This window comes from Lipophrys pholis (assembly GCF_963383615.2).
Source record: "Lipophrys pholis genome assembly, chromosome: 4".
Classification (NCBI taxonomy): Eukaryota; Metazoa; Chordata; class Actinopteri; order Blenniiformes; family Blenniidae; genus Lipophrys; species Lipophrys pholis.
In genome coordinates this window covers 3,977,625-4,003,859 of record NC_137637.1, presented here as the reverse complement: position 1 = coordinate 4,003,859, position 26,235 = coordinate 3,977,625, and the positions used below count along the sequence as shown (strand labels likewise).

Genomic DNA, 26,235 nt, shown 5'->3' with positions numbered 1-26,235 from the left:
AGACCCGACACGTCAAAGTTCAGACGGCCGCCAGAGACACGCCCTTGGACAAAAAGTCGCAATTTTCACCGTGAGTCATCATCAACATATTTTGCACTCACAAAACCCCATTTGGGGTTGATACGGTCAGGGAGTTAATAATAACACATAACAATGTAAAAAGTTATCTTTCCTGTTGCCAGCAGGTGGCGCTATGTCTGCGTATTCATATTAGCATATGAATTTGATCAAGCTTGTAAAATTTAAGGCTCCTTGCACCATGTAGAGCAGTTCCACATCACTTCCTGTTTCACGGTGAAGCATCAGATTTTCGTCACACTGCCATGGCTACGCCTTGCTGAAGAATTTTAAAGCTGTTTTCATCAGAAAGGATTGTCATAAATACAGGTCAAATGTTAGCTCTCTGGATTTACCCTGTTGGAGGAGTTCTACACAAACGCCAAATGGCTGACTTCCTGTTGAGTTTAGAGCTTGGGTGTCATAACATTTTTGTTTGCCCTGATGTGCTTCATATCCTGACCAATCTCAAGGATGATATCACAAAGTTTGAGGCCATGGTATGTGAAAATATAATACCTTAAACTTCCTCTTACCAAAAAGTGGTGATATGACTGTAATAAACAAAGTTAATAAGTAGGAGAATTTGGCTCTTCAATTGGGCGGTACCCGCCATATCTGGCAACACAGGTCCGGCGCGCTTAGATCCATTTTCAAGTGGTTGTGAAATACAAGCTGACATAATCTAGACAAAATGATGAGGGAAAGAAAAAGAAGAACAATGAAAAAAGAGAGCACAGCTTTAAATGCACAACAACGGCATAAGAATCAGCATATTAGCATCTTACGACACGTTTTACTCTCTGCTAAAGGGGAATTTTATTGTTACTACAGAAGCCTTTTGGCTCAAACTTGTGGCATTGTGAGGCATTTGGTCTCTGGTTTGCTCCAACTCCTGTGAATCCATCCTGTGGAAAGGGGATGATTGGCTTCAGCTGCAGGTTGTTGAGAGCTGATCATCCCTCTTCCCATGAGAGGAGCCACCCAGACACAGGCGGACGCACGCACGCACGCAGGAGCAGAGCCTGAGGCCACGTTTACACGTACCAGGGAAAACAGTGATATTTCTCTGCGTTTGGGCTTGGCAATTACACATAAACGCAGCCACGAGTCACCACAAACAACAGCTTCTGGAAACTGCAGCCACAGTGGAGACACACTGTGTCTCTGTTTGCATCTAAAGGGGGGAGACGGAGCTCTACAACACAATATGCAACGGATGGGTCATCAGCCTAATCTGCATTTACAGTTTGAATGCTGTGATGAAAATGGATCCAGTTAAAGCTTCTTGTTCTTGTGCTTTACTTATTCTACCGCCACATTAAGGAATAGTTCTGCTTGTTTATGGTCCCAAACTAACAAACTGTTCGCTGAAAGAACAGGAAATAAAGGTCTCCACCAGGTGCTGGAGAACAATAGAACATGGAAGCTAGTTTTTAGCGTCTGCTTCCTGCGTGTCTCTGTTAAAGGCACATTTCTAAAATGAGTTGACGTGAATGTGAATGTGATTTGTTTTGTAAAACATCTGGAGTCGTCAGACGGTGTTCAGTTACTGTGTGATGTTGTCTTTGATTTGATATGTGTATTAACATGAGTTAACAAGTTAGTAAAGCAAAGGTTAGCATGCAGACCCTGTGTGTGTGTGGCAGCTAATGTTGGTTTACAGGTTGATAACTACTCCTGATATCATTATCAATAGAACTCAATCACTGTAATAGAATCAACACATCTTCATAAAAGTTAAACAGTTCTATGCATAGCATCAGGTTGAACTAATCTCAGGTATTTTCCCAGTTGTTAGTTACCAGATCCTTGATGTCTTTGAAGAAGGAGTTTGGTTGTCCAGGCTGGAGAGAAGCTGCTGGCTCCTGTAGCAGTTAGAACCTCCTGCTAAATGCGGTTGGCTGCGTTCTGCAGGAGGAGAAGGAGAAGAAGATGAAGTTGATGATTCAGGAGCCGTCTTTCTTTGCAGCGTCCTGGTTTTTCCCTTGTCCAGACATGATCTGGTCGCTCGGGTTTGTGGTTTGTTTCCTGCTTGTTGAGGAAAAAGCACAAAGAGGTTCTGTGAGGTGTCGTTTCCCAGTTCTCGTCCTGCAGAAACTGGTTGGTCTTCCCTGGTTGATGAGAGATCAGACACTGGGTGCTGGTCTCTGGATCTGGTGGAAGCCCTGACCCTCGTGGTCGGTCAGGAGAGGAGTTGAGGCCTTTGGTTGCAGGCCTCTGGTGTTAGCTGTTAGCAGACTGGGCAACAGCTGAGCTGCTGGGATACAGCTCAGCTCCTCCGTCGAAAAGCAGGAGCAAAGCTTTTTTCGAGAATCTCTCCAAATGCTTTTTGGTGGGCAGAATTAATAGGTGTCGAATCCTGGGGCCTCCACCAATCGATGCATGGGGGGGAAGTCAGTCTTCTCTTAGGGCTTTTCCACCAAAAAGAACCAGGAGCTAGTTCAGGGCCAGTGCCAGAGCCAGTTCTTAAATGAGCACCACCAAAGAACCGGTTCTTTTTCCACAGTTACAGGAGCCAAGTGAGAGCCACGTCATTGCGTCACTCCAAAACGTGATACGTCACTGATTTCAACAATTTCGCGATGACAGCGCTCATCCAGGTACAAGGAGACGGACTATATTCATCGGTTTAGTCCGGGTCGCTCCATCTAGTTTGGCCTGAACCTCAGATGCACCAAAGAGAAAGAAGACATTACGTCTCTTCGTATCTCTATTGGTGTTTTTTCGCGTCCGTCTTGTTTTAGTCCAGAGCCCCGGAGTGGTCATTCAGGGGAAAAAAATAACGCGTGTATGAGTTTGGGGCTTATTTTTCAACATTTGGGTGTACATAGTGAATTTCTGCTCCTTTCACTTTATTTCTGGACGTGTCTGAATCAAATGCTTCAACATCAGAGAAGAATGGAGGTTTACAGTGATAGAAACGAAGCTCTAAAAACTGTTTCCAATGGTAACCTACGTAAACACACTGATTAAAGCTCTTTCACATGAAGCCGTTAAAAGGCTCATTTTATGCCTATAAAATCCAAGCTTTCATTTACAGTGGTATGTAGTTTGTTTTTTAGTTGCTGATGAACCAAAAATATTCATTATAAAGAAGTTCTGTTGGTTAGAAAATAATATTGGAGTGTCTCGGAGCGGAGCACAATGTAGCCGTACACCATTGCGCAGCGGCAGCAGCTCCTCAGCCTGCGGTCAGAACGCGAAACAAGACCTGGACGTGACGTTAGTTAAAATAATGTTACCATGAAAAGTGTGAAAAATAAATGACAATGGAAAACTGCTTCTAAATTATATCCGAACGTAGCTGACTGACAGCGGAGGAGCACGGCAGCGCTCTCGAGAGCCGCGGTTCCGCGAACGCCAATTAAATAATCCCGTTCCCTCGTATTATTAACTTCAGGGAATGAGTTATTATATCATTCCCACGCGTATTTTTTTTTTTCTCTATAACCACTCTGGGGCTCCGTGTTCACAGTAGTTTTCAGAAAGCCGGTACAGCCTCGCTTCCGCCTTTTAGGTAGCGATAACTCCAGAGATAACTCCGCCCCCACCTGGTGACGCGTCGGGTCCCAGTCTAGCTCCTCTCTGGCCCAGCAACGAAGTGGGGCCACCGTAGCACCAGTTTAGCTCCTGTTTGGCCGGAACTTTGGCAGTGGAAAGACAAAGAACTGGTGCTAAGTCTGGCCCTGGCTCTGAACTAGAACCTGGTTCTTTCCGGTGGAAAAGCCCCCTCTGAGCAGAAAGGCAGGAGGAATTTGCATGCATGGGGCTGCAGAGGCAACAGGACCCCCCCTGCGGTGAGATGCTCAGGGACAAATGAAGATTGTTTTTCATTATGTTAGATTAATTTTATCTATAATCTCATGATTCTGCATGTTCCACAACTGTGGCTAACTATGGAAACAACAGATCTGAGAGAGTTATGAATTTCCCCAATATTTATTAAATAAAGACATTCTCACCACATGGTCAGCTGCACAGGTCACGGCCGTGCTCCCCCCAGCTTAAGGATGTGAAAGAGCGAGATTCTACCCAAACATTTACTTTTGAATCAGAGAGGCGGTTCGCCTTCCCTCTCTGTGAACCTCCTCCTGTCAGGATTCGGTGGGTCCGGTCCTGGCAGTGTTATGTTTTGTGTTCTGTTTGTTTTGGTGTGTGTCTTTCTGTTCGTGTGTGTGGTGTTCCTTCCTCCCCCTCACATTGTGACAGCAGACGAGGCGCAGCCGTGGGGGAGGATAACTCGCTTCACCTGTGGCTCATCAGCGGCTCCACCCTTAAAAGCCTGGAGCTGCCAGTGGTCGTCGCCAGTCCGTACCTCTTATGAGAATAGTCGTCTGTGCCAGCTCTCTCTTCAGAGTTTTGTCCCCTGATGATGATCCCTGAGCCCCCAACAGTTCCGGTTTTCCTGTGCTCTCCCGGACCTCGCCATCCTCTCCCATCCGGCACCGTGGAGAAGCTTCTCTGCAGTCTTTTCTGGGAGCTGAAGGATCCCCCTTGTTTAATAAACTTTTGAGTTTTTCACCTCTCTAAACAAACGTGGTCTCGTGTGTTCTGCATCTTGGGTCTGCCCTCCCGGAACCATGACACCTCCTGTGACCACTTCCTGTTTTACACTCTCTACCAATCACAATGGACTATGTTCTTGCAGCGGGCTCAACTTTGCAGCCACTTCCTTGTTTACACATCAACAAGCTATTGTGTGAGTATCAGTGAAATTAACATGGAGGAAAATGGAGGTAAAAACACATGGGAGGATGCAGTCCTATTGTCTCTAACAGTGAAGGTAAAATGGCAGACTACACAGAAGAATTCAAGTTCAAATAATCCGACAATTAGAAATGAACCAACTTTCTGTGGTCTTGTGAGATCCCAACACTAACACTGTGTTGCTCCCACAGATGAGAGGCATCGTATCAGTGATTGGAAAACCACCAGACCGCTTGATCATCAAACACTTTAGGTCGGCTGTTTCCAAGGACCTGACCTACACTTCCCTGCGTATTTAAACTCCGCTCTCTATGTTGTCTGTGTCCGCTCGTGTTGTTGTTCTCATCCTATTCCTGGACTATTCAACAATAAACTCAGGTTTTTATTGAAAATCCTGCACTTGGGTCTACTTGCATTGCGTGACAACTAGACCTCCAGTTTATCCCCCTTCAGTGTGTACCTGTGAGAACCTCGTGATATTTCAAGTCGGTGAAAGTGTCCTGAAGTGTCCGATGAAAAATACCTATCCACCTCTTCGTGAAGAGGACAGTCAGCTTCTGTGGTTTAAAAAAAAAAAGAAACCTTGAGGTTAATCAGCAGAGTCTGAAAGTGAAGTCTTGAATTTCAATAAGCTGGCTTTCAGAGAAATGAGGTGTGATGAAGGTGTAGCTACATTGAAAGTAATCGTCAATAAATGGACATACATGGATTTTAACACATTGATAGGGGGAGTGTAGCTGTGGAATGTTAACTGCACAAGTTGCCTCATTAAGTGAAGTTTTATGGAATAGGGTGAGGACATCTGTATTTTTCAAGCATTTAAAGGTGGTGTTTTCTTCCCGTGTGAGAGAGGTGAGAGCTGAGTGTTGTCAGCGTGAGGGGATTTACCAAAGATCATCTCACCACAACAGAGTGAAAGGAATCCTCCTCAAAGAAAACCAAATCCTGATCTGTCGCTGCTTAAGTGTCACGTACAAATCAAGAATCGTTCATATTGATGAGAGTATTGATGAGTGACTTAAGTTTGATCAGTGACAGAACATTTGTTTTTTCATTCAGAACTGAAAGAATAGTGAGAAGGAGAGCAGCAGCAGATGAATAAACTTTGTCGGCCTGCACTTTTAGCCCTGAGCTGAACACTCAAGTTGTGAGATGTCTTTTGTCCTGCCAGTCAGTGTGTCAAACACACTCCATAACGACATATCCTCACACACCGATGGATATTAAAGAGGCGAACTAGGCTCAGTGTTGAGTTTCAAACAGGGATTTAGTGTTCAGGGGGAAATATAGAAGTGGGTCACATCAGTTTGTAACATCAAACGTTAAAATCTGATACTTCGGGTGGAGAAAATGTCGTAATGCATCTAGAACATGTTCAGTACACTGGACACCAGATAACTGCTGCCACTGCAATGAGGGAATACAGGTTCTCAAACATCGTATTACTGATTCTGGCTTGTATGCTAATTTGTTAAATAAAGAACAATATATTGTTTAGAAAAGTCAAAACTGATCCTACATGATCAAAAGAATGCAAATAGTATGTGAATGTAAATGTGCATGGGACCGTTGAATTTAGTGGAACGTGTGTGTGTGTGTGTGTGTGTGTGTGTGTGTGTGTGTGTGTGTGTGGGTGTGGGTGTGGGTGTGGGTGGGTGGGTGGGTGGGTGGGTGGATGGTCCTGTCGATGTGTTACTTTGTCATTGCTTCAGAACAATGAACCCTAAGCTACTCTAGATTACGTGCATTGAATGAGAGAGTGTTCCACGACTGTGTGGAACATGACGCCACAAGTTCATCAATTTCACGATATCAAAATGTGTACATATGGTAAAAGACTGAATGGTGATTAATGTAATTTCTCAACATATTATTAGTGTTAATAGAGTAGTTCTAACATTTTGAAATTAATTGATCATCAAATAAGAAGAAGCTAAAAAATTAAATACATTTTAAAAATCAATTTTTTTGGAGAAAGGGTGGGATGTAAATAAGTTCTACTTTTCCCCACTGCTTTTCAGACATGCAACCTGATTATATTGTTCTGCTGTTACTTATTCACGGTTTGTTTGGTGAAAAATCTTTGGATGATTTCTCTGAATTGTTGATTTTGACATATGATTTTGAACATGAAAATTTTTTTTAATGAAATAATAGAAAGACTGTGACAGTGTGATGCATCGGCACAGCCAGTGGTGGACTGACGATCTTGGCAAGTTCACATAACCACAGACTCACATGAAATCTGTTACAGCGCTTGCCTGGATGAAGAGTTACAGAAAACAGATGTTCACAGTTTCTGAGCTACATAAAAGTGAAAATGTCTCAATGCTACAGTTTAATACAGTTCCCAGGTTGTGGTGTGAACAATCAAATGGTTCCACCTTCACTCATAGTTTTCAGTGGTCAAAGTCTGTAATTATTTGTGACATACATCTAATTATTAATGCTTTAAACGTGTTTTATGCCACACTGATGACTTGTGGTAGATTTGCTGTAACATTATCAGATGTTGAATTTTATGAACAATAAATATCTGCTGACATGCTCTGAAGACATAATGTGACCGTTTAAAGACCCTTAAACTGTCACACTAACTTATAGTTGTTGATTTGCACAGTTGCTTCTTTTTTAATTTAGACATGGTAAAATTAGGTTTTTATAGGTCTTTTCTGTATTTCTGATGATACTTTTAAATGGCACTAATGAATATAAACTGACTTGGTTTGACTTAATAATAATAATAATAATAATAATAATAATAATAATAATAATAGTGGTAATAAATAAATAAATAAATAAATACAATTATTTGTTAGCGCCTTTCATACACCCAAGGTCACTTTACATTACATGTTAAAATTGCAGTTAAAAACAAGTAAAAAAAACTTATTAGTTACAACAAAACAAAAAAATCATAGACTGAAATAGATTTAAGAAGAATAGGCTTGTCTAAAAAAAAAAAGGGATTGAATGTTTCTTCTGTTGGGTGGGAGTGAGTTCCATAGGTGGGGGGCTGAGTGGCTGAAGGCTCGGGGCCCCATGGTGGCCATGTGGGCCGGAGGGACAGTGAGACTGAGAGAGGCGGCAGACCTGAACGTGCAGCCGAGTCTGTGGATGTGGAGGAGGTCACTGAGGTCTGGAGGGCCTTGAATGTCAGGACAAGGATTTTGAAACTGATGTGCAGAGGAGTTGTCGATGGTGATGGAAAGACTGAGCTTAGTGAGGGTGGACTTGGAGCCAATGAGGAGAATCTCTGTTTTGTCACTGTTTAGTTTGACGAAGTTGAGAGACAACTAGGATTTGATTTGACAGTCTTGGAGGGAGGTTGGTGGGAAGGTAGAGGTGACTGTCATCCACATAACAGTGACATTGAATATTATATCTCCGGAAAGTATGGCCAAGAGGGAGGAGGTAGATGATGAAGAGGATGGGGCCCAGGATATAGCCCTGGGGCACACCAGAGGAGAGGGGGGACAGCTGGGATTTGTAAGATTTTAATTGAACAAACCGAGTGTGGCCAGCGAGGTAAGATCTGAACCAGTCAAGGGGTGTGTGTGATAATCCAATGATGGATTCAGGCATCAACGTTTCTTTTCTGCCACTTGTCATAACTGCCAGTGTATGTTTTCACATCATAATAGGCTGTATTTTCAACTTGCTTTGCCGCACCATGTGACTGTGTAACAGGAGAAGTGAGACTGTAGTGACTTTTTCCTCTCACCACACAATGGGAACACACTGGATGGACGACAACACTCTCTGCTGACATGAACACGGGAGGAGCCAAAATATCTGGTAAATATTTACAAACTTTCCTATTTCTAGTTATAGAATTGAACCTGCATGTTTGAGGGGTCTTTCACTAATAAAAGGTGTGCTGGCTTTGTTCCTGTTGCAGTGGCTCTGCAGCTTTTCATCCAGATTGGTGAGCAACGCAGTGATGTAACATGAAGCAAGGGGTTAACCAACCTTTACTCATCGTTTTCTTTGTGCTTCATTCAGCAACCACAACTAAGCTGGTGTGTTACTTCACCAACTGGTCACAGTACCGGACCGGAGCGGGGAGGTTCCTCCCGGAGGACGTGGACCCATTCCTGTGCTCTCACCTGGTGTACAGCTTCGCCGTCATCGACCAGGCCAATGAGATCAGCCAGTACGAGTGGAGTGAGGACCGCCTCTACGAATCCTTCACTCAGCTGAAGAGCAGGTGAGCTGCTGGTTTTGTTGTTGTTTGTTTTATTAAATAAGGGCTTTTATGTTCCGATACAATGCTTTCTTGGTGTTAAATGAAAAGTAATAAAGATATCTTAAAAAAAAAAAAAAAGTGGATGTTTTTATGGATACAGAGCCCTTTTTTATGGTGTGTGTGTGTGTGTGTGTGTGTGTGTGTGTGTGTGTGTGTGTGTGTGTGTGTGTGTGTGTGTGCGTGTGCGTGTGTGCACGTGTGCGGGTGTGTGTGTGTGTGTGTGTGTGTGTGTGTGTGTGTGTGTGTGCGTGTGCGTGTGCGTGTGCGTGTGCGTGCGCGTGCGTGCGTGCGTGCGTGCGTGCGTGCGTGCGTGCGTGCGTGTGTGTGTGTGTGTGTGTGTGTGTGTGTGACAGGAACCCCAGCCTGAAGACGTTACTGTCAGTCAGAGAGGACGGAGACGGTTCTCGGTGAGTTTGACCTCAACTTTTTACGACTCTTCTTCATCTGCTCACTGAAACCGAAGCACGGCCTCACGCTTTGAACTCAAGCATAAACTACAACTTTTCTGAAATTCAACTTCTTTTTTAGTTGGTTTTTTTATGTTACCAAGTGTTCCCGTGGGCTCACCACCTGCAGGAAAGGTTCTTAATCGGTGCAATGTGATCTGGGTGACGGTGCTCAGACTGACACCCCGCGACCCGGAAACGGATAGCGGGAGAAAATGGATGGATGGATGGATGGATGGATGGATGGATGGATGGATGGATGGATGGATGGATGGATGGATGGATGGATGGATGGATGGATGGATGGATACAAAGTAGTGAAAGAACTTTAAAGTGTTTCACTGCAGATTATTAGTGTCAAAAGTGATCAATGAAGTATCTGGATTTCACTGCTGCATTACTTCATCCATGTACAGCAGGGGTGCCCAAGCTCGGTCCTGGAGGGCCCCTGTCCTGCATGTTTTAGTTCTCCCTGTTTCAGCTTACCTGAATCTAATGATGATGTCATCACCAAGGTTGTGAAAAAGCTCAATAACGAGCCCCTCATTGCAATCAGGTGTGTTGCAACTGGGAGAGAGTTAAAACATGATGGACTCTGGCCCTCCAGGACCGAGCTCGGGCACCCCTGATGTACTGCATGTTTCACTTCTGATCTCGATGTTATAGAACAATAAAAGGTTATTAGGCTCTGGGCACTGAACGTGTCGAAGGACCCAATTGAAACCCTAGAACCACGTTTCACCCAGACATACAAAACTAATTACACATCCCAAGATGCACAAAAAAGTCTCTTAAACACATACCAACACTCAAACTCAACAGGAAGTCTGATATTTTGAAGCAAATGTTGGCATTTTGGCAAATTTTGGACCAAATTGAATTTTCTAGACTAACGAGTCTGAGGGGGGAATTTAAATCAATCCATCCATCCATCCATCCATTTTCTCCCGCTTATCCGTTTCCGGGTCGTGGGGGTGGCAGTCTGAGCACCGTCACCCAGATCACATTGCACCGATTAAGAACCTTTTCTGTGGGTGGTGAGCCCACGGGAGGGGGAATTTAAATGTACCTGAAAATTGGCGTGACGATGGAAAAGGGATTGGTGAGCAGAGCTTCCTTAAATCATTGCAAAATATCTGAGAGTGTGGCCAAAGTTTAACGTTTCGCCACACGTTTTGCCGTGTAAAATGCCTTAACATGGCTTGATTGGCGTCAAACTTCACACATTGCAGTCCAGCCCTCATCAAAACCTTATGATGACTCATTCTTAGTGCCATTTGAGGGCGTGGCCATGGCCATGCTCGCCATGAAACAGGACGTGCAATGTAAATAGCCTGGACATAGTCAGTTCGGGCTCAAAGTTGAGACATTGCATCAGAGACCAGCTCTCAACAGCTGCATCACAATAGTGACCATCAACCATAGCGCCACCTGCTGGAAACAGGAAGTATGGTCTCCATAAATTGTCCATGCTGTGACTGGCACCAAATTTCACATGTTTCATTAGATGACATCTATCTGCCGACTGACTGCAGTAGTGAGGACTTGTTCAAGGCTGCTTGCAGCTATATTTCTCATTAAAACCTCAGTTGTTATCCTGTAGGCCGGGTTGGACCCTCTGGCAGGGTCGTTTTGACCCTCAAGCCACATGTTTAACATCTCTGCTGTAGAGGAATGATTTTATTCTGCCCTTTTCATGTTTACAAAGTCAACAATTTAATTTCTCTGAAATATCTCCAAGTTATTTTGATCAATGGAGAAAGGACTTTGTTTTCACTTCTTTTACACTGGTTGTGTTCAAGCACTGTTTTAGTACCGTTATCATGTAACGTGAAATACAGAAAGACAAAATGATGGCAATGCAAACATTGGTCACATTAGTGAAAAGTCTGTGAAGAAGAACTCAAAACAGTGCAAGATGCCTCAGACATTTTTGTTCCTTATGCCACCAAAAAAAGATAAATATATATATCATATCAAAACCATGACAATATCCTGCATTTGGCTTTTTTTTTTTTTTTTTACAGTTTCACACACACACACACACACACACACACACACACACACACACACACACACACACACACACACACACACACACACACACACACACACACACACACACACACACACACACACACACGTAAATGAACTGTTCTAACTTGTCCTAGGTTCTCCATGATGGTTTCCACTCCAGCCACCCGACAGGTTTTCATCAGGTCTACCGTCAGGTTCCTGAGGACTCGTGGGTTTGATGGTCTGGATCTGGACTGGGAGGATCCTGGATCTGAAGACAATCACAGGTTCACTCTGCTCTGCCAGGTAAAAACAAATCCTGCACTATTCTGTCACCTCATCATGTGGAAGTCTACAACCTTTTTTAATGTTCTCTTATCATTTTTGTTCTCCAAATGAGGTCTGTAACTGTCTTACTGCACAAGACAGAATAACGAATCCAATTTTTAATTCAGATTATTTGCATGATTTTATAATTTTATGGACAAATTCTCAGCTAGTTTGTTTTGCACTTTTACTGGCCTGTACTGGCCTATCTCTGCAGCACCACTGGAAGTGGTGCTGCAGAGATAGGCCAGTACCAACACTACTAACAGTTACAACCAAATACTTTTTAATCAGCATCAAAAAGTCTTTTCAGAATCGTTCATGTGTCCACAATATTGATGAGAACGAGAATAATGAGTGCGAACAACACCTCCATATTACTTCTTATCACAAAAAGTAACGAGTATTAATACAGTAATGCTCACTTCATTTGCTCGTGATGGGGGGGGGGGTTATTATAATAATTCCCATATTATTTCAGTGTGTTTGAGTGAATCATACAAAATCAAAACTGTGAGGAGAATGTGTGTTTTATTAACAAGACATTTAAGGACCGTAGCTAGAAATTTATGAACTTCAAGAGCAGAAACACGCTGCCGGAAGCACTTTGACCCTTTCATTAATAACATGGACAAACTTTCTAATTTCTTTTCACACCACAGCTCTGGTTAAAGCGCCAGGTTCTCTGTTTCTGCTTCTCTCTTGATGTAACTTCATGTTCGGGTAGCCATTTCCAATAATCACATTAATGCTGTGACACATGCAAACCTTCCGTGCTTTGTTACACGGGCACAGTCGACACCATTAATCGTGATCAACTGAACTGTTTGTTTGTCATTTCTCCTTCCGTTCTTTTGTTCATCTCTTTAGCCTGGACTGTGTTGACTTCATATTGAAAGAGGAATGAATGAATCTTTGTGGCATGGACTTTCTAAAAGTTCAAGAAAAGAAATGTATGGAATATACCTTCACTAAACTACAGTACATTTTCATGGATGCACAGTTTTTTTACTAGGAATGTATCTAGTTACCAGGCAAAAGTACTCGTAGTCATACTCATAAAACTGATGCGGATACCAACTAACGGCAGAGCGCACTTCACTTCACTGCAAAGCGCAGGCGACCAGTGAGGAGCACAGCTTGCTCAAAGCTCTGTTCCCCCAAACGCACCCCCACCCCGGGCGGCCCGCCACTCCTAAATGAATGTAGAGGAAACCCTGCGGTTTCTGTCAAAGTTTGATTGAAAGCACTTTTGTTAAATGTTAGTTCTCAGTTTATGACAAAGTGTTAACCCTTCCTGCTCCGGTCTCCAGACCGTGGTCGGAAGACACAGGGGAGACAAACTTCTACTCTTTTGTGGAGACTTTAAATTGGAAGGTCGCTCAAAGTCAGGAGTTGAATCAAACAGCTTCAGGAAGGCCTTGGGTTTAATGATCTTGGACCTGGGGCAATAGGACAGGGTGAAAAGGAATGGTCGGGGAACAGACATAAAGGAGAGGGGTATAAACAAAGCAGGGAGGAGGAGACACAGGTGAAACACATTAATTCAATCAGACGCACAGAAGGAAAGCAGACAGAAATTACAAGTTCACAGAGACGTGGACAAGACAGGTGGACAAGTGAAAATAAAACATGAAGTGACAAACAGGTAAGAGATGCAGGCTTGACTAAGACACAGAGGGGAATGTGACAAATATGTTCCTTTGAGATCTTTCACACGTTTGCTGGCTGATATAGGGTGGACTGCGCATGCTTTAGAGTAAACACTACACAATGTATTTGCACTAAAGTTTAAATATATTTCCTTTGATTTTCAGGAGCTTTCAGAGGCGTACAGAGTTGAAAGTGAAAGAAGCAGGACCACACAGCTAATTCTGTCTGCAGCTGTAGCAGCGCGACCACATGGAAAAGATGGACATCAAATATCTGAGATGTTTAAGTATGACTTATGAAATACTGCTGAGATCAAATAGTGTTAAATATCATAATACCAACTAATGTGATATGTCTCTTGATATGTGTTTATGTGTGTTTATGTGTGTTTGTATTAGGGCTGTCAAAATTGATGTGTTAATGCAGACTAATCCATTATAAACATTAATCTGATTAAGAAATGCAACGCAAAAAACATCTGCAGTGCAGAATGAAGGTACATGTCCACAGGATCCATCAGTTTCTTGCATCCCATGTGGAAAGCACAGTAATGCATGCTTGGTGCGGTGCGGCGCATTTCGAGCTGCGTTGCGTCACTCATTTGCATAAAGAAGACCGCTACCGAAATTATGCAAATGAGTTGCTGGGAGTGCCCCTCCGACACATAATTAAACATTCATACAATGTGTGTTTACATTTGTTTGTGTGTTTACATGTGCTTATGAATGTTTATATGAGATTATATGTATTTATGCGTGTATTAATGCCATTGTGTGTATACATGTGTATATGTGTATTTTAATATATATGTGCTTATGTGTCTTTTAATGTTTTTACATGTGTTTATGTATGTTTATATCTGCTTTGTGTATTTATGTGTGTGTTTAAATGTTTATATGTGTTTGTGTGTGTACATGCTTACGTGTATTTATGTCTGATTACATGTGTTCATGTGTTTGTAGGTACCTGGACTTCGTCAGTGTGAAGACGTTTGATCTGCACAGTGCAGCTGATGGAAGGACGGGACACCACAGTTCTCTCTACGGCCAAAACCATGATAACATTGTAACTGTTTCATTCTTCTTGATCAAAAACCATGATTGAAAAAGTCTAGTATAGTGTCACTGTGGGTGTTATCTAATGATGAGTGATTACTGCCAACATGTTTGTTACGGAGGGGGTGTCAAGCCCAATTTATAAACTTTCAACGCCCTGTTGAATGTAAATGTACACACACATTTTGTTCTCAAAAAAATTTGCATGAGATATTGAAACAGAAAGTTTTTGCCATTTCATGGACAATAACATCCACCAAGGCTCAGGGTCATTTGGATTATGTTTACATCTTTTTCTTTGGATGAATCTGTTTCTAACTTGCATTTGTGGATTGCATAATGAACAACAATTTCTGCAAATCACTGCCGAGGGTGTGATCTCGGAAATGCTCCTTATGTTTTACCCACCTGTTGACAGGGAACTGCATTACCTCTTGCTGTTGATTTCAGTTTGAAAGACTTTTACAGCTTTTTATTGAGATGGTTCTAAATTAAAAATTTTGGGGATTTGTGTCGTCAGATTTAAAACTAGCAAAAACTGGAGTCACTGATCATTAGGAGATGATTTTTGACTAACAATAACTATCGAAAAGTCACTATACCAAAAACAGTGATACCTGGTCAATCCAGGCTTCATCTAAAATAAGGTTGCAGTGGACTAGACAGTATCCTGACTTAGCAAACACTTTGACAGAAATCACTCCTCATATCTGGTCTGTGTTGTGATTAATAAATGTAATTAGGAAATACAGATGTTGATCATAAGTCACACTTGTATCTGGGTTGGTCAATAGAAAACTTCCACATCTTTTTCCCTTGTCAGGATGATATTATGGAGGACTGGAGGGAGAGTGGAGCCACACTGGGGAAGCTACTGCTGGGTTTTCCTGCTCACACTCGTCCCTTCACACTCTCCACTGCAGCTGTGGGTCTGGACGTCCCGGTCAGCGGCCCTGCGACCCCAGGGCCCTACACCCAGCAGATCGGCCTCTGGTCTTACTATGAGGTACTGACCAAGTGTTCAATAGACAAGCTGTTGATTCTGACCAGACACTGTTTGACAGGGTTGTAACATGCTCATATCATATGTAATGGAAATGAAATATTGTGTATTCCTGAGCCCTCACATTTTAAAGATTTCCCTGGCAAAGGTTTGTGTGCAAAGATCTGCATCAACCTTTTAATAAGAAAGAAGGACTTAACAAAACAGAATGAAACCAGAAACAGGTTACACACTGCGATCAGCTATGGAATCAACACAAGGTCACCTACAATGGTAAAGATTCACGATGACACAGTCTCCCTCACCAAGGGAGCAAAGGACCTGCCTGATTCCCCACACCCAAATAAAACCATTCTCGTTTTTGGTGAGTGCATAAAAACTGTGCTCCACTCTCAGACGAGCTGTGACCAGACCTTTAAAAACATGCAGAGGATCAGTGAAAATGTCTCCTGAATTCTGGTTCTTCCTGCTTCTCCACATGGGAAGTTTTGCACATGCAAAGATAAAATTCAATAAAATCAAGATTGCTTTCTTTTGTTTTGTGTACCTTGGACCGAAAACATAAAGGGGGATAGAAAAAGCCTCTCTGAGAGCCTCCATCAGCCTTTGTAGGAGCCTGTAAAGGCCAGTCAGCCTGGGACAGAACTCCACCAGGTGCTCCAAAGTGTCAGGCTCAAAAAGAGCAGTTTTCCCCAGTGCTTGGATCCAGGTGGGCTCTGTATCTGTTTGGAGCTCCAGCTCCAGGTATCATCCTCCACTGGAAGTCACTCATCCGCTGTTCCACGGGGGTTTTGTACTGGACCTGCAACCAGTCCACCCCGAAGTCCTCACTCCAGCCAGCGACGGCAAGAACAGAAAGAAAACAGAGCTGCTGTGGCTCTTTGCCTGTTCATTAGAAAAAGTTGATAGACTGATGGGACAAAGGGACACAAGGGTCTTTTATATATGTATTACATATTCTGACCTCTAGTGGTAACTTGTTTGCTGGGTGACTGATCAGGGGAGTGTGCACTAAGTGAAGATGACAAAGAAGACATCTAATGCCGTCTTCCTTGGAAAAAAAGAGCTTTTAATCCTAATTTGTCCCTGCAGATGCAGCACAGTTAAGACCAATAAGAGATTTACAGTCTGACTGAACTGTACCTCCTCATTCTGGTTCATTCCAACAGTTTCTTGTGTTCTTCTTTCCACTTTCTGTGATTAAATTTCTGTCACTTTTGCCTTTGAAAAGAGGCTTCATTGATGACCGCTCACAAATTAATTCCATAGTAGCTCGTTGAAGGTGTGAATGTCTGATTGAACTTATTTTGTTGCTGAGATGTGCTGTTGATCTCATTGTATTAGCTGTACTGCTTCATTTTCCAACTGTGGTACAACACAAGTGTCACACATCTTTTCCTGAATATCCCCACATGTTCGCTGATGTTCCTCTTTTTTCCAGACCTGCTCTTTCCTGGTAGGCTCCACTGTTGAGTGGATTGACAGTCAGAAGGTTCCCTATGCCTCCAAAGGCAATCAGTGGGTTGGATTTGATAACAAGAGGAGCTTTGATGCCAAGGTACAGCTCCTATTATCTTTCTTTTCAACTTCTATAAAAAGGTTTTCACTCCCTATAAAGTCACACATATAAAATAACTAAAATTACATTAAGCAGCATTGTACCAGACACCTTTAGTGATTTTAAATATTGTTCCCAGTGAAGAAAGTGTGAGTCTCTTTAAACTCATTGACTCAACATAAGTAGAACTCACCAACATATTTGCATCACTTTTGTCTTGTTGTGCTGAACTGTGGTCAAGAACAACTAGAATGAATCTATGCTTAAAATCTCACTGAAGCCTGGACATCTGTCCTTTTTCTTTCTCGTAGCTGCTTGCTCAGGGTTGATTCTCATCCTAGATCATAGAAGCACTGTTTTCCTGACAGCAAGACGAAATGAATACAAATAATTTGTCTTTGATTACGTGTAACAATGATACAGGTAAACAACAACATTGTGCCCCTGAGTGTCTAATAAGATGTTCAAGGCGTCTGTCTGAGGACTCAGTGACGCTCACTGGGAGATGTTTGCTGCAGGCTGATTATCTGAGGAGCTGGCGGCTGGCGGGCGCAGCAATCTGGACTCTGGATATGGACGACTTCTCCGGACAGTTCTGTGGAGAGGGCAAATATCCACTCATATCACACCTCAAGCAGAAACTCAGTGAAGGTGAGCTCCATTCTGTGTGCACACTACTCAGCATCTGAAAAACCCTTCAGTGCTTCTGAGGAGACCGACTCCTGCTCTGCATTACAAAGAATTAAAGAAATAATCCAACCTAAGTACAGTGCTGGGATTATCGTTATCGTGCCAGCCTGTCAGGCACACTGAATAATACCAAGAATAAATCTGTACAGAACTTGTGTGGATCCACATGGAGCATGAGCTGCTGTTTTGTCTTGATGTCATTACTTAAACATCCAAACATCTACGAATACAAACTTGAAAGGAGGGAATCTTTTTGGCTGTGTGATTTATGAACATTTCAATTACTTCATGTTATTTAACAGCAGACACCAAAAGTGGCATCATTGACTGAAATGTTTTGTGATATTTTCTTTCCTAAAAGCTGAAAGATTCAAATTGTCTGGTCCTTTTCCTCAGACTGCACGACTCAGAAAACGTCTCCTGCGATGCCTGGGTTCACCTCACCACCATCCTCGTCTTCTTCTGAACCTGCACCGCAGCTTTTCACTACAACCGCAGCAGGAGGCAGCGGCTGCAGCCACAACATCACTGTGGTCCGTCCCGGCAGCAGCTTCTGTCAGCACAGGGCCGATGGACTCTACCTACATTCACATAGTCCCAAATCCTTCTTCAGATGTACGGAGAGACTCACATACTTTACAAGATGTCACAGCCAGGAGAGCGGACACAGCTGTGGAGTCAGAGCCACGCCGTCAGAGAATCTACTTTATTCTGCTTTTCTCACAGCGACACTTTTTCATCTGCTTAGCATATGGAGTGACAGCTGACTCAGCTTTAATTCCCTCCTACATGACACGAAGCGTCCGCTCATGCTTTGTGGCGGTTTACCTGCAGCACCAGACTGCAGTAAACACCAAAACAGATACAGAACAGGGGTTGAAAATTAGGAGTTTTGAATTTCTTGACCGTTTTCTAACCTTAGAAAATTTTAATTTGTGAAGCGTTCAAGTTTGTTTGAATTCCAAAATTTGTATAAGTTGTTAAATGTCTAGAGCATCTACAAATATCCTGACAACTCCTCCTATTTATCTATGAAAGGTGAAAGTTTCTGGATAAGATTCAGATGGCTGTAAACACTGATTACTATTAGAATTCTGATCACCTCCCTAATGTTGGATATAAAAAAATAGAAAAAAATCATCTGCTAATGTTAATAGACCAAAATGGCAGATTCTTAAAATTAGTACCCTTGTAACCTTTAGTTTACTAAAGTTATATTCAGCATCACAAAAAAAGGAATTGTCAGTTTTACTGTTGTTTCAGTGCAAAAATTTTGTATTAATGGTGATATGGGAAATTGATATTCCCGTGCTGATGATTAAATGAACAAAGACATGTGTAAAACGAAAACTGTATTTATAAAAAGCCAAAACAAGCAAAGGGCAACTATTTACATAAATGAAAAATATTAACATTACACGCAAAATCAGTCACTGATTAACTCAGTCGCTGGGCTCGTTGGACTAGTCACGCTGCGGTCTGAGGGCCTTGAATTTCAAGGGTCCTTTCGGCCAGAGAGCATTCCAAAGACTGCATGTCCTGCAGGCATTCGACCACCGGACTGTTGGCCTCCGCTCTCCTGGCTAAACAGAAAGCAGACAGGAGCTGTTAAAAACAAAGCACTGACACCCACATGCTGTATTTAATGGAAAATGTATGCCTGCTAAACTTCTGATGACAAAAACCCGTAACCTATAGCTGCAGTCACAACAACAGCTAGTGCTTATTTCATGACTGATGATGCTACACAACAGTTGTGTGTTGAGTTGATACCCTATTCGACATGTTTGTGTTTTACCGGTGTTTATTGCCGTTCAACATGTCAATGCTAACAACACTAACGTTTTACGTTAGCAACAGAGTGACAATAAATTTGGATTCTATTTCCATGGTTATTTCTTACCTGTTCCTGGACGCTGCATCGTGCTGGACGGCCCAGGAGAAGATGCTTGCGGGGGGGTTGGCGGGGATGGCGCCATTGGTGGCGAGGGGGATAGCGGGGACGGTGTCAGGGAGAGCGGGAATTGCGGTGCGGCTTGTTGCAGGGTGCTGGACTGTTGGGCATCACAGGAGCCGATCGAGGTGGACTCCTACTTTCTGAAATGTAGCACAAACCACATGTTAAAAACACGACAGGCCAGCATTAAGGCCACACTAGCGGCTGGAGCTAACCCTAACAAATACGATCTGGCAGCGTTTTCAATGTAACTGTTACAAGAAAAGCTCAGGGTAAAGTAGTGGGTAATTCCATGGCGACACTGGTTTTATTTACTACAATGAGCAGAGGTTGTAAGCACATTTCGGAGCATTAAACTCGTCATTCTCCTCTAGCAGAGACTGCAGCAGGCCCGTGGCCGCGTCCAGGCCTCCTTCACGTCCCTGACTCGCCGATCTGTGGCCATAAATCTCATCCATGGCTTCGTACCATTGCCAGTGCTTCCGCTGGGATCCGCTACAACTGTTGTGGTAAAAGTGAATTTGTAGTGTACCGTGAGTTGTGTATCTGCAGAATACTTTTGTGTACCTGTAGAATTGTTTTCTCTCCACAAATACAACACCACACTTACAGTCGCAACTTCTTAATTACTGGAGCACAAATCCTGTTTTACAAGTCACAGAACTGTCCTGCTGATATTTTTCCACCAATTGTTGCAGTAAATCTGGTGAAAACAATATTTGTGCACCTGTATCAATGTGAAGTTCTTCCACACATGTCACAGATTGTTTTCTTCAACAACAAATCACACATCGCGGCTCCCCTCTGCTGAGATAGCCAATCGGAGGACAGAGTCGTCTGCTCCACAGCCAATCAGAGGAGAGGGATTGCTGTCCCAAAGCCAATCAGAGTTTGTCTGTATCGCGGCTGAGAATCAAAGTTCCCCCTGTTTGGAAGAAACGTTCCACGGTTCTCATGGAGCCGTGCCCCTGCTCTCGCCAGTTCAAAATACTTCTGCTTCTCCTGTTCTGTTAACGACTTCCACTGTGGAGAGATGACAACACATTGTCAGCACACACACACACACACACACACACACACACACACACACACACACACACACACACACACAGAGACAAGCCAGCTTCTAAACACGAGTAATGAATTTGTATCTCCAACATGTAGGAGAGGACAACTTACCCTCTTTCCCACCTCCACATTCACAACAGCACTGGTTTTGCCACCGAGCTCAGCCGCTACGATCGGCCTCTGCTCCTTCAGGAAGAGCATGAAGGCGTTAGGCGGCTTGTTAACGTAGGGCCGCTCAACATCGTGCTGATTGCCACATTTTCGTTTTCTACAGGAACCAAAAACAAATGTTAAGAGCAAGCATTCAGGAAGATTTCAAACATAAATCAACATGTAATAGGATGTCTGGTTTGACCCCAACATGTGACACACACTCAGGCCTCACTGAGATGAAATAAAGGAGGTTTTCTAGTTGTGCAATGACTCAGAGCTTGAAGTGAAGCTCTGGTAAACAAGCTGAATGTAATGATGTTCATGTAGGTACAAACAGCCAGAAGCATCTTTAGAGCCAGAAGTGGACAGGTGGACTCACTTTGAACTGCAGGTGACAGGAGGAGCAGCAGGGTTGACGAGATACAGGTTCTGGGAGATTCCCACAACACACTGCGGACAAAAGAAAAGTGTTAAATGCACAAGTTCCACAAGTTGAGAGACTGTTAAGATCAACACCAGGAGACATGAGGTCACTTTGATTGATTATGAGGCAACACACGTAGTGAGGTGGTATTAAAGGCTAGTTGCAGGAGGAAAGGTTGGTTTTTGTGGACTGATTAAAGGGTTAAATGCTCCCTTGTATTAAATTCACTGTAATTTGGATGAAATTTCTTTTTTAAAACGCGTTTTGTTGTACAATTAAAAGTGATGTCATTTATCAATCACAATAACCAGCCAAAGTATTTCTGTTTCCTACGTTTAAAACTCAATGATCAACCGTCTCAACCGTCGGTTGTGGACATTAAATTTATATTTCATCACCTGAAGAGTCCCACATTGCTCTACATCTTTCACTTCTTAACAACTGAAATCACAGCTCTAAGTTCCTGTCCCTGATTGGTCCCTGAACGTCTCACCTGTCCCTGGCTCTGAGGCCCCGTCCGGATGAAGGGATGAGCCTGATGGAACGTGGGAGCAGCCGTTGGTGGAGTTGGACACTCAGACATTTGAGGCGCTGCTCCCACATTCCTCCACTCGCAGTGTCCTCCAGTTGGACCATGGTCCGGCTGAGGGAGAGCGACTGCTGCAGTGGGTTCAGGCTTCTCCTCACGAGGGTGGAAGGAGACGTCTGCCAGACCACCTCCTTCCTCCATTAGTCCATGGGCCCAGACCAGAAATTCCACTTGTCGGTACCATCTAAGGAAACCAATCCTTGTTGTGATTTTTTAATTGGTGTATATATATAGATGATATTTTGATGTGATAACCATTGCAGACTGACAGCTTATTGGTAGTTTTCATCTCTGGAATGTACCCACCCTCCGCATAATGAAAGCGAAAAAGTAAACTCGGAAACATTCACTAATGATGCAATTGCTGTTTCCACATGGGGCTAGAATGAACTACAAACCACAAATACATGTCTGAAATGCTTTATTTATACCATCCGAATAATCCTTTCTGTCATTCCTGAAGGCAGAATTTGTTTTATGGCAGAAAGGGGCGAACAAAAGGGTCTATCAAAATGTTGTTGATTATGTGATTTTCAGTACATTTTAATTTATAATATTGTCATACAAGTTTGGGAGTTCTACTGAACCGCAGTAGCCTACAACACGCACATGTTGTATGAGGAAAACATTTATGAACATTTTACAAGTTTTTACCACAGTTAGAGGAATTGTCCTTCCCCTACCCTAGTTCCAACAGGCGTCCAAAAAGTGAAATTTATGTATAACCGAAATTTCACCAAGCTACTGTGGCATGTTTATGTACTATGTTTTACTCATGCATATTTGTAGCCATGAATGTCCTTGTGATTGTGCCAAAACATTCACACCATGGATCAGTAGTCTAGTCTTCATCACTGTTATCAGCATCAGAGTCCTCGAGGTCTACAACCTCTTCCTCGACATCAGCAGGCTGGTTGCTGCAGGTTCGCAACTTGCACATGTCAGTGCACTTCAGGCTATTGGCAAGGCACGTGCAGTCTGGGAGTTTGCACGACCGTACACACTTGCAGGAAAGCAGTTGCAACACTGCATCCGGTGCCAGAAAACCCTGCATCCACTTGATGTCCAGCTTCCCGTCATCATCAGTGGTCCATCCACAACCTTTGGGACTTGGAACATAGGGTTGGCATTGCAGAAAGCGCCTCCAAATAGCACCCTGGTAGTTTGCACGGAGGACTTGCATGAAGAGGCAGTCTTCACAAGATACACTGTTCATCATATACCCTTGACGTGCTGGTCGCCTCTCTAGATGACCTCCTGGGAGTGTCTTTTGCGGTTTTGCCCCTGGGATCTTCTCTGGCAATGATAGAGTCAAGAAGTTTCTTCATGGTGAAAATGCTGCTGCACTTGCGATGGTACTGTACTGGTGGGATTTCCCCCTCGGGTAAGTCTTTGGCCATGTTCAAGATAGGGGCATGCTTTCGTATCTCAGCAGCTCTCAGCAGAGTTCTCCAAGACTCAATGTTTTGTGGTGACACCAATTTTGCATCTGCCTCCTCATTGGAACAGTGGATTGCACAGTCCATGCGTGCACGCTTCCGTGGCAACCTGGCGCGTTCTTCTTCACCAGTGGACTCCATTGTCAATCAGACCCAGTCACTGCAATATACAACAAGAAAGTCGTGTTGAGTATTATCATCAAGATAATGTTTTGCATCCTGCAGGTCCATGCAACAATGCATTGGACTTGTGGAAGTAATAGTAGTTGAAAACTTAGCTGTTACTTAATCTATACTTCTGCATGGTACAGCTGTCGCAGTTTCATTCTCCACACCGCCACACCGTGATCATATAGTGTTATTGCTGAATGTACAAAGGAAATGTGTCATCCGATATCAAACTGGAGTAAAGCTTCTTATTTACCTGAAATGATCTGTTTTGCTACTAAAATCTGAAATTAAATACACATATGACATTATAAAATACATTTATATACTTTCCAGTGTGCACAACGTGAAACATTTCTGGTGGGGCGAAAGATTATATAAAATTTGAGCTATATTGTAATTTTCATATATTCAGCCGCAATGTGCATTTCGGGGGTATGGGAAGGAAAAATTCTTCAACTTTGTTGAAACCAGCTGGATGGTCCTCCTTTGTGCTTCCCTGCAAGCAAGGTACATATGGGTAGCTGATCCATTAGGACTGTGGCACTCATATGGGACACACAACATTCCGTAAATAATGATAACAATAAATCTGCAAAATTTCACAAAATCCAGCGTGCAAATCAGCCGTTTGAATACCAAACTAAAGCATGTGCCTCAAGATGGGAAGTATGCTTGTTGTAACTGTGCAGATAACAATTCTGGATATCCGGAGCTGTTATTGAATGATATTACCTTCATGGGATGTGTCAATAGTCCATTGTGTGATTTTCCCCCAAAAAGTCAATATCTCAGAATGGTGAAATGGTAAAAATGCTAAATACATACACTAAGCTGCTCTTCTAGAATGGTTATCACATATTGAAATAATCATATAGTCCCTACCAATAACTTAGTAGCCCTAAAGTTTGGTTTCCTCTGATGGTACCGATATATGCCTGGGCCCATGGACTACATGACTGACTGGACCAGCTCTGGTGAGAAGCTTTCATTCAGGAAAACTCTCAGTTTTCTTTCGATGTCCGTTCTAGAGATAGAAAGAACATTGAACATTAGAATGAGGTTCACAGTCACTTTAAAGCCAAACATGTTACAAGAATAATGATATAAACACTGGCACTACTAGTTCTTAACATCAGAAATGACTGAATTTATGATTTCAGAGCAGTTTATATAAAAACAACTGAAAATACTTCTAATGAACATCAACCACAAGTCAATAGCTGGAGCAACATCTAATGCTACAGGATGATTCAATGGAAGATAAATGTTTAAAATATACTGAAATGCAACAAACTGAACTCTGTCTAAGGCTTCTGAGTGAAAACACAGTGTGACATGTCACTTTTCTCACTCTACTAGGTAAAACTAGATTGTATATGGAGTTTCAGTATTGTTACTGTGTTAAACCATCAAAACAGCAGAAAAGTAAACTGGACTCAATAATCTGTGAGTGTCATTTACAGCATACAGTGTGATTTAAAAACAGGACCTCATGAAAACATGGAGCCTCATTAAGATAAACTGACAAGAGTTGATTAGAAAAGTCGAACAAAACTGCGTAAAGCTCCTTGTGTATAAACTTCCTCTGATTAGTGACGGCTCCGCTCTCTGTTTTCACTTCGAATCATGTATTTTGGCTAAAACTTCAGACACCTTTTAAAAGTTCAACCTGCTCACAGGCCCAAAAACATGTCAACAGTTCCCACCCTGATCACTTCTTATCTCAATTTTTGTAAAAGTGGTCACACTCTGCAGGGACAGCAGCACAAAACCTTCGAATAATAGTACTCCACCTTTTATAAACAGATGTAGCTGAGTATTTAAACATAGATAACAAAGGAGATTAAACATAATTTGAACATTTCTGAATTAATTTTGAGTGTGGCTGCTGCTCGGTGCTGACAGGTATCCCCTCCAGACTGACACTACAAAGTCAGTTAAAATAGCAATATCTCTTTAATTGTTTGTTTGAGTGTAATAATAGTGAAAAAGTATCAATAAAGTACCAGTAATAGTGAGAAAGTAGAAGTAAAACTGCAGGTGTTTGTGTGTGTTGTCATGGAGACGACCTCCAGTTCATCACATGTCAGCTTTAGCAGTGAGAAGTCAGGCAACAAATGATTGTTATTCGATTCTTGAGGGACCAATCTGAAGGATTTTTGAACTTCCAGCATCAGTTTTATTGTGTGAAATGTTACTTTTCCCACTCTCTTAGTTAAAACCTGGATGTATTTGGAGTTTTTCAGTGTTTTTAAAAGTTTCTCATCAGAGTTTAACTGTGTTAAACCATCAAAACGTCTCAGAAATGTAAACTGGAGTCAATAAAGTGTGAGTGCAACTGAAAGCATACAGCATAATTCAAAAACAACACAATCTCAAGTGACTATGGAGCAACATTAGGATTAAGTGACATGAGTTGATCAGACAAGTGAAAATAGTGTGTAAAGCTCCCTGTGTAAACACTTACTCTGATAATTGATGACTCTACTTTCTACATTGGTTCTCTGAAACTGTGAAGCCAAAGTTAATTGGGGAAAAATTATACTCTGAATTATTTATATTTCTACCATTTTAATGTTCGTTAAATTTTTTTTACCAATTTTTAAAAATATCAAGTTTCCCAGAGTTTGTAGATATATATGTATATATTGATAATTATATTAATTGTAT

General features: G+C 42.5%; 1 protein-coding gene across 1 annotated transcript; it reads left to right on the top strand.

Moving 5' to 3' along the window:
* Positions 1 to 7,809: 7,809 nt before the first annotated feature.
* On the top strand, positions 7,810 to 18,230 carry LOC308108972 (acidic mammalian chitinase-like; the record flags this gene model as incomplete). The annotated part of the gene is made up of 8 exons (XM_080462303.1): positions 7,810 to 7,876; positions 8,669 to 8,695; positions 8,773 to 8,977; positions 14,421 to 14,523; positions 15,337 to 15,519; positions 16,958 to 17,074; positions 17,593 to 17,725; positions 18,175 to 18,230. 8 exons carry the CDS (start codon positions 7,810 to 7,812, stop codon positions 18,228 to 18,230), a joined length of 891 nt encoding a protein of 296 aa, XP_080318429.1.
* Between the last annotated feature and the right edge of the window lie 8,005 nt (positions 18,231 to 26,235).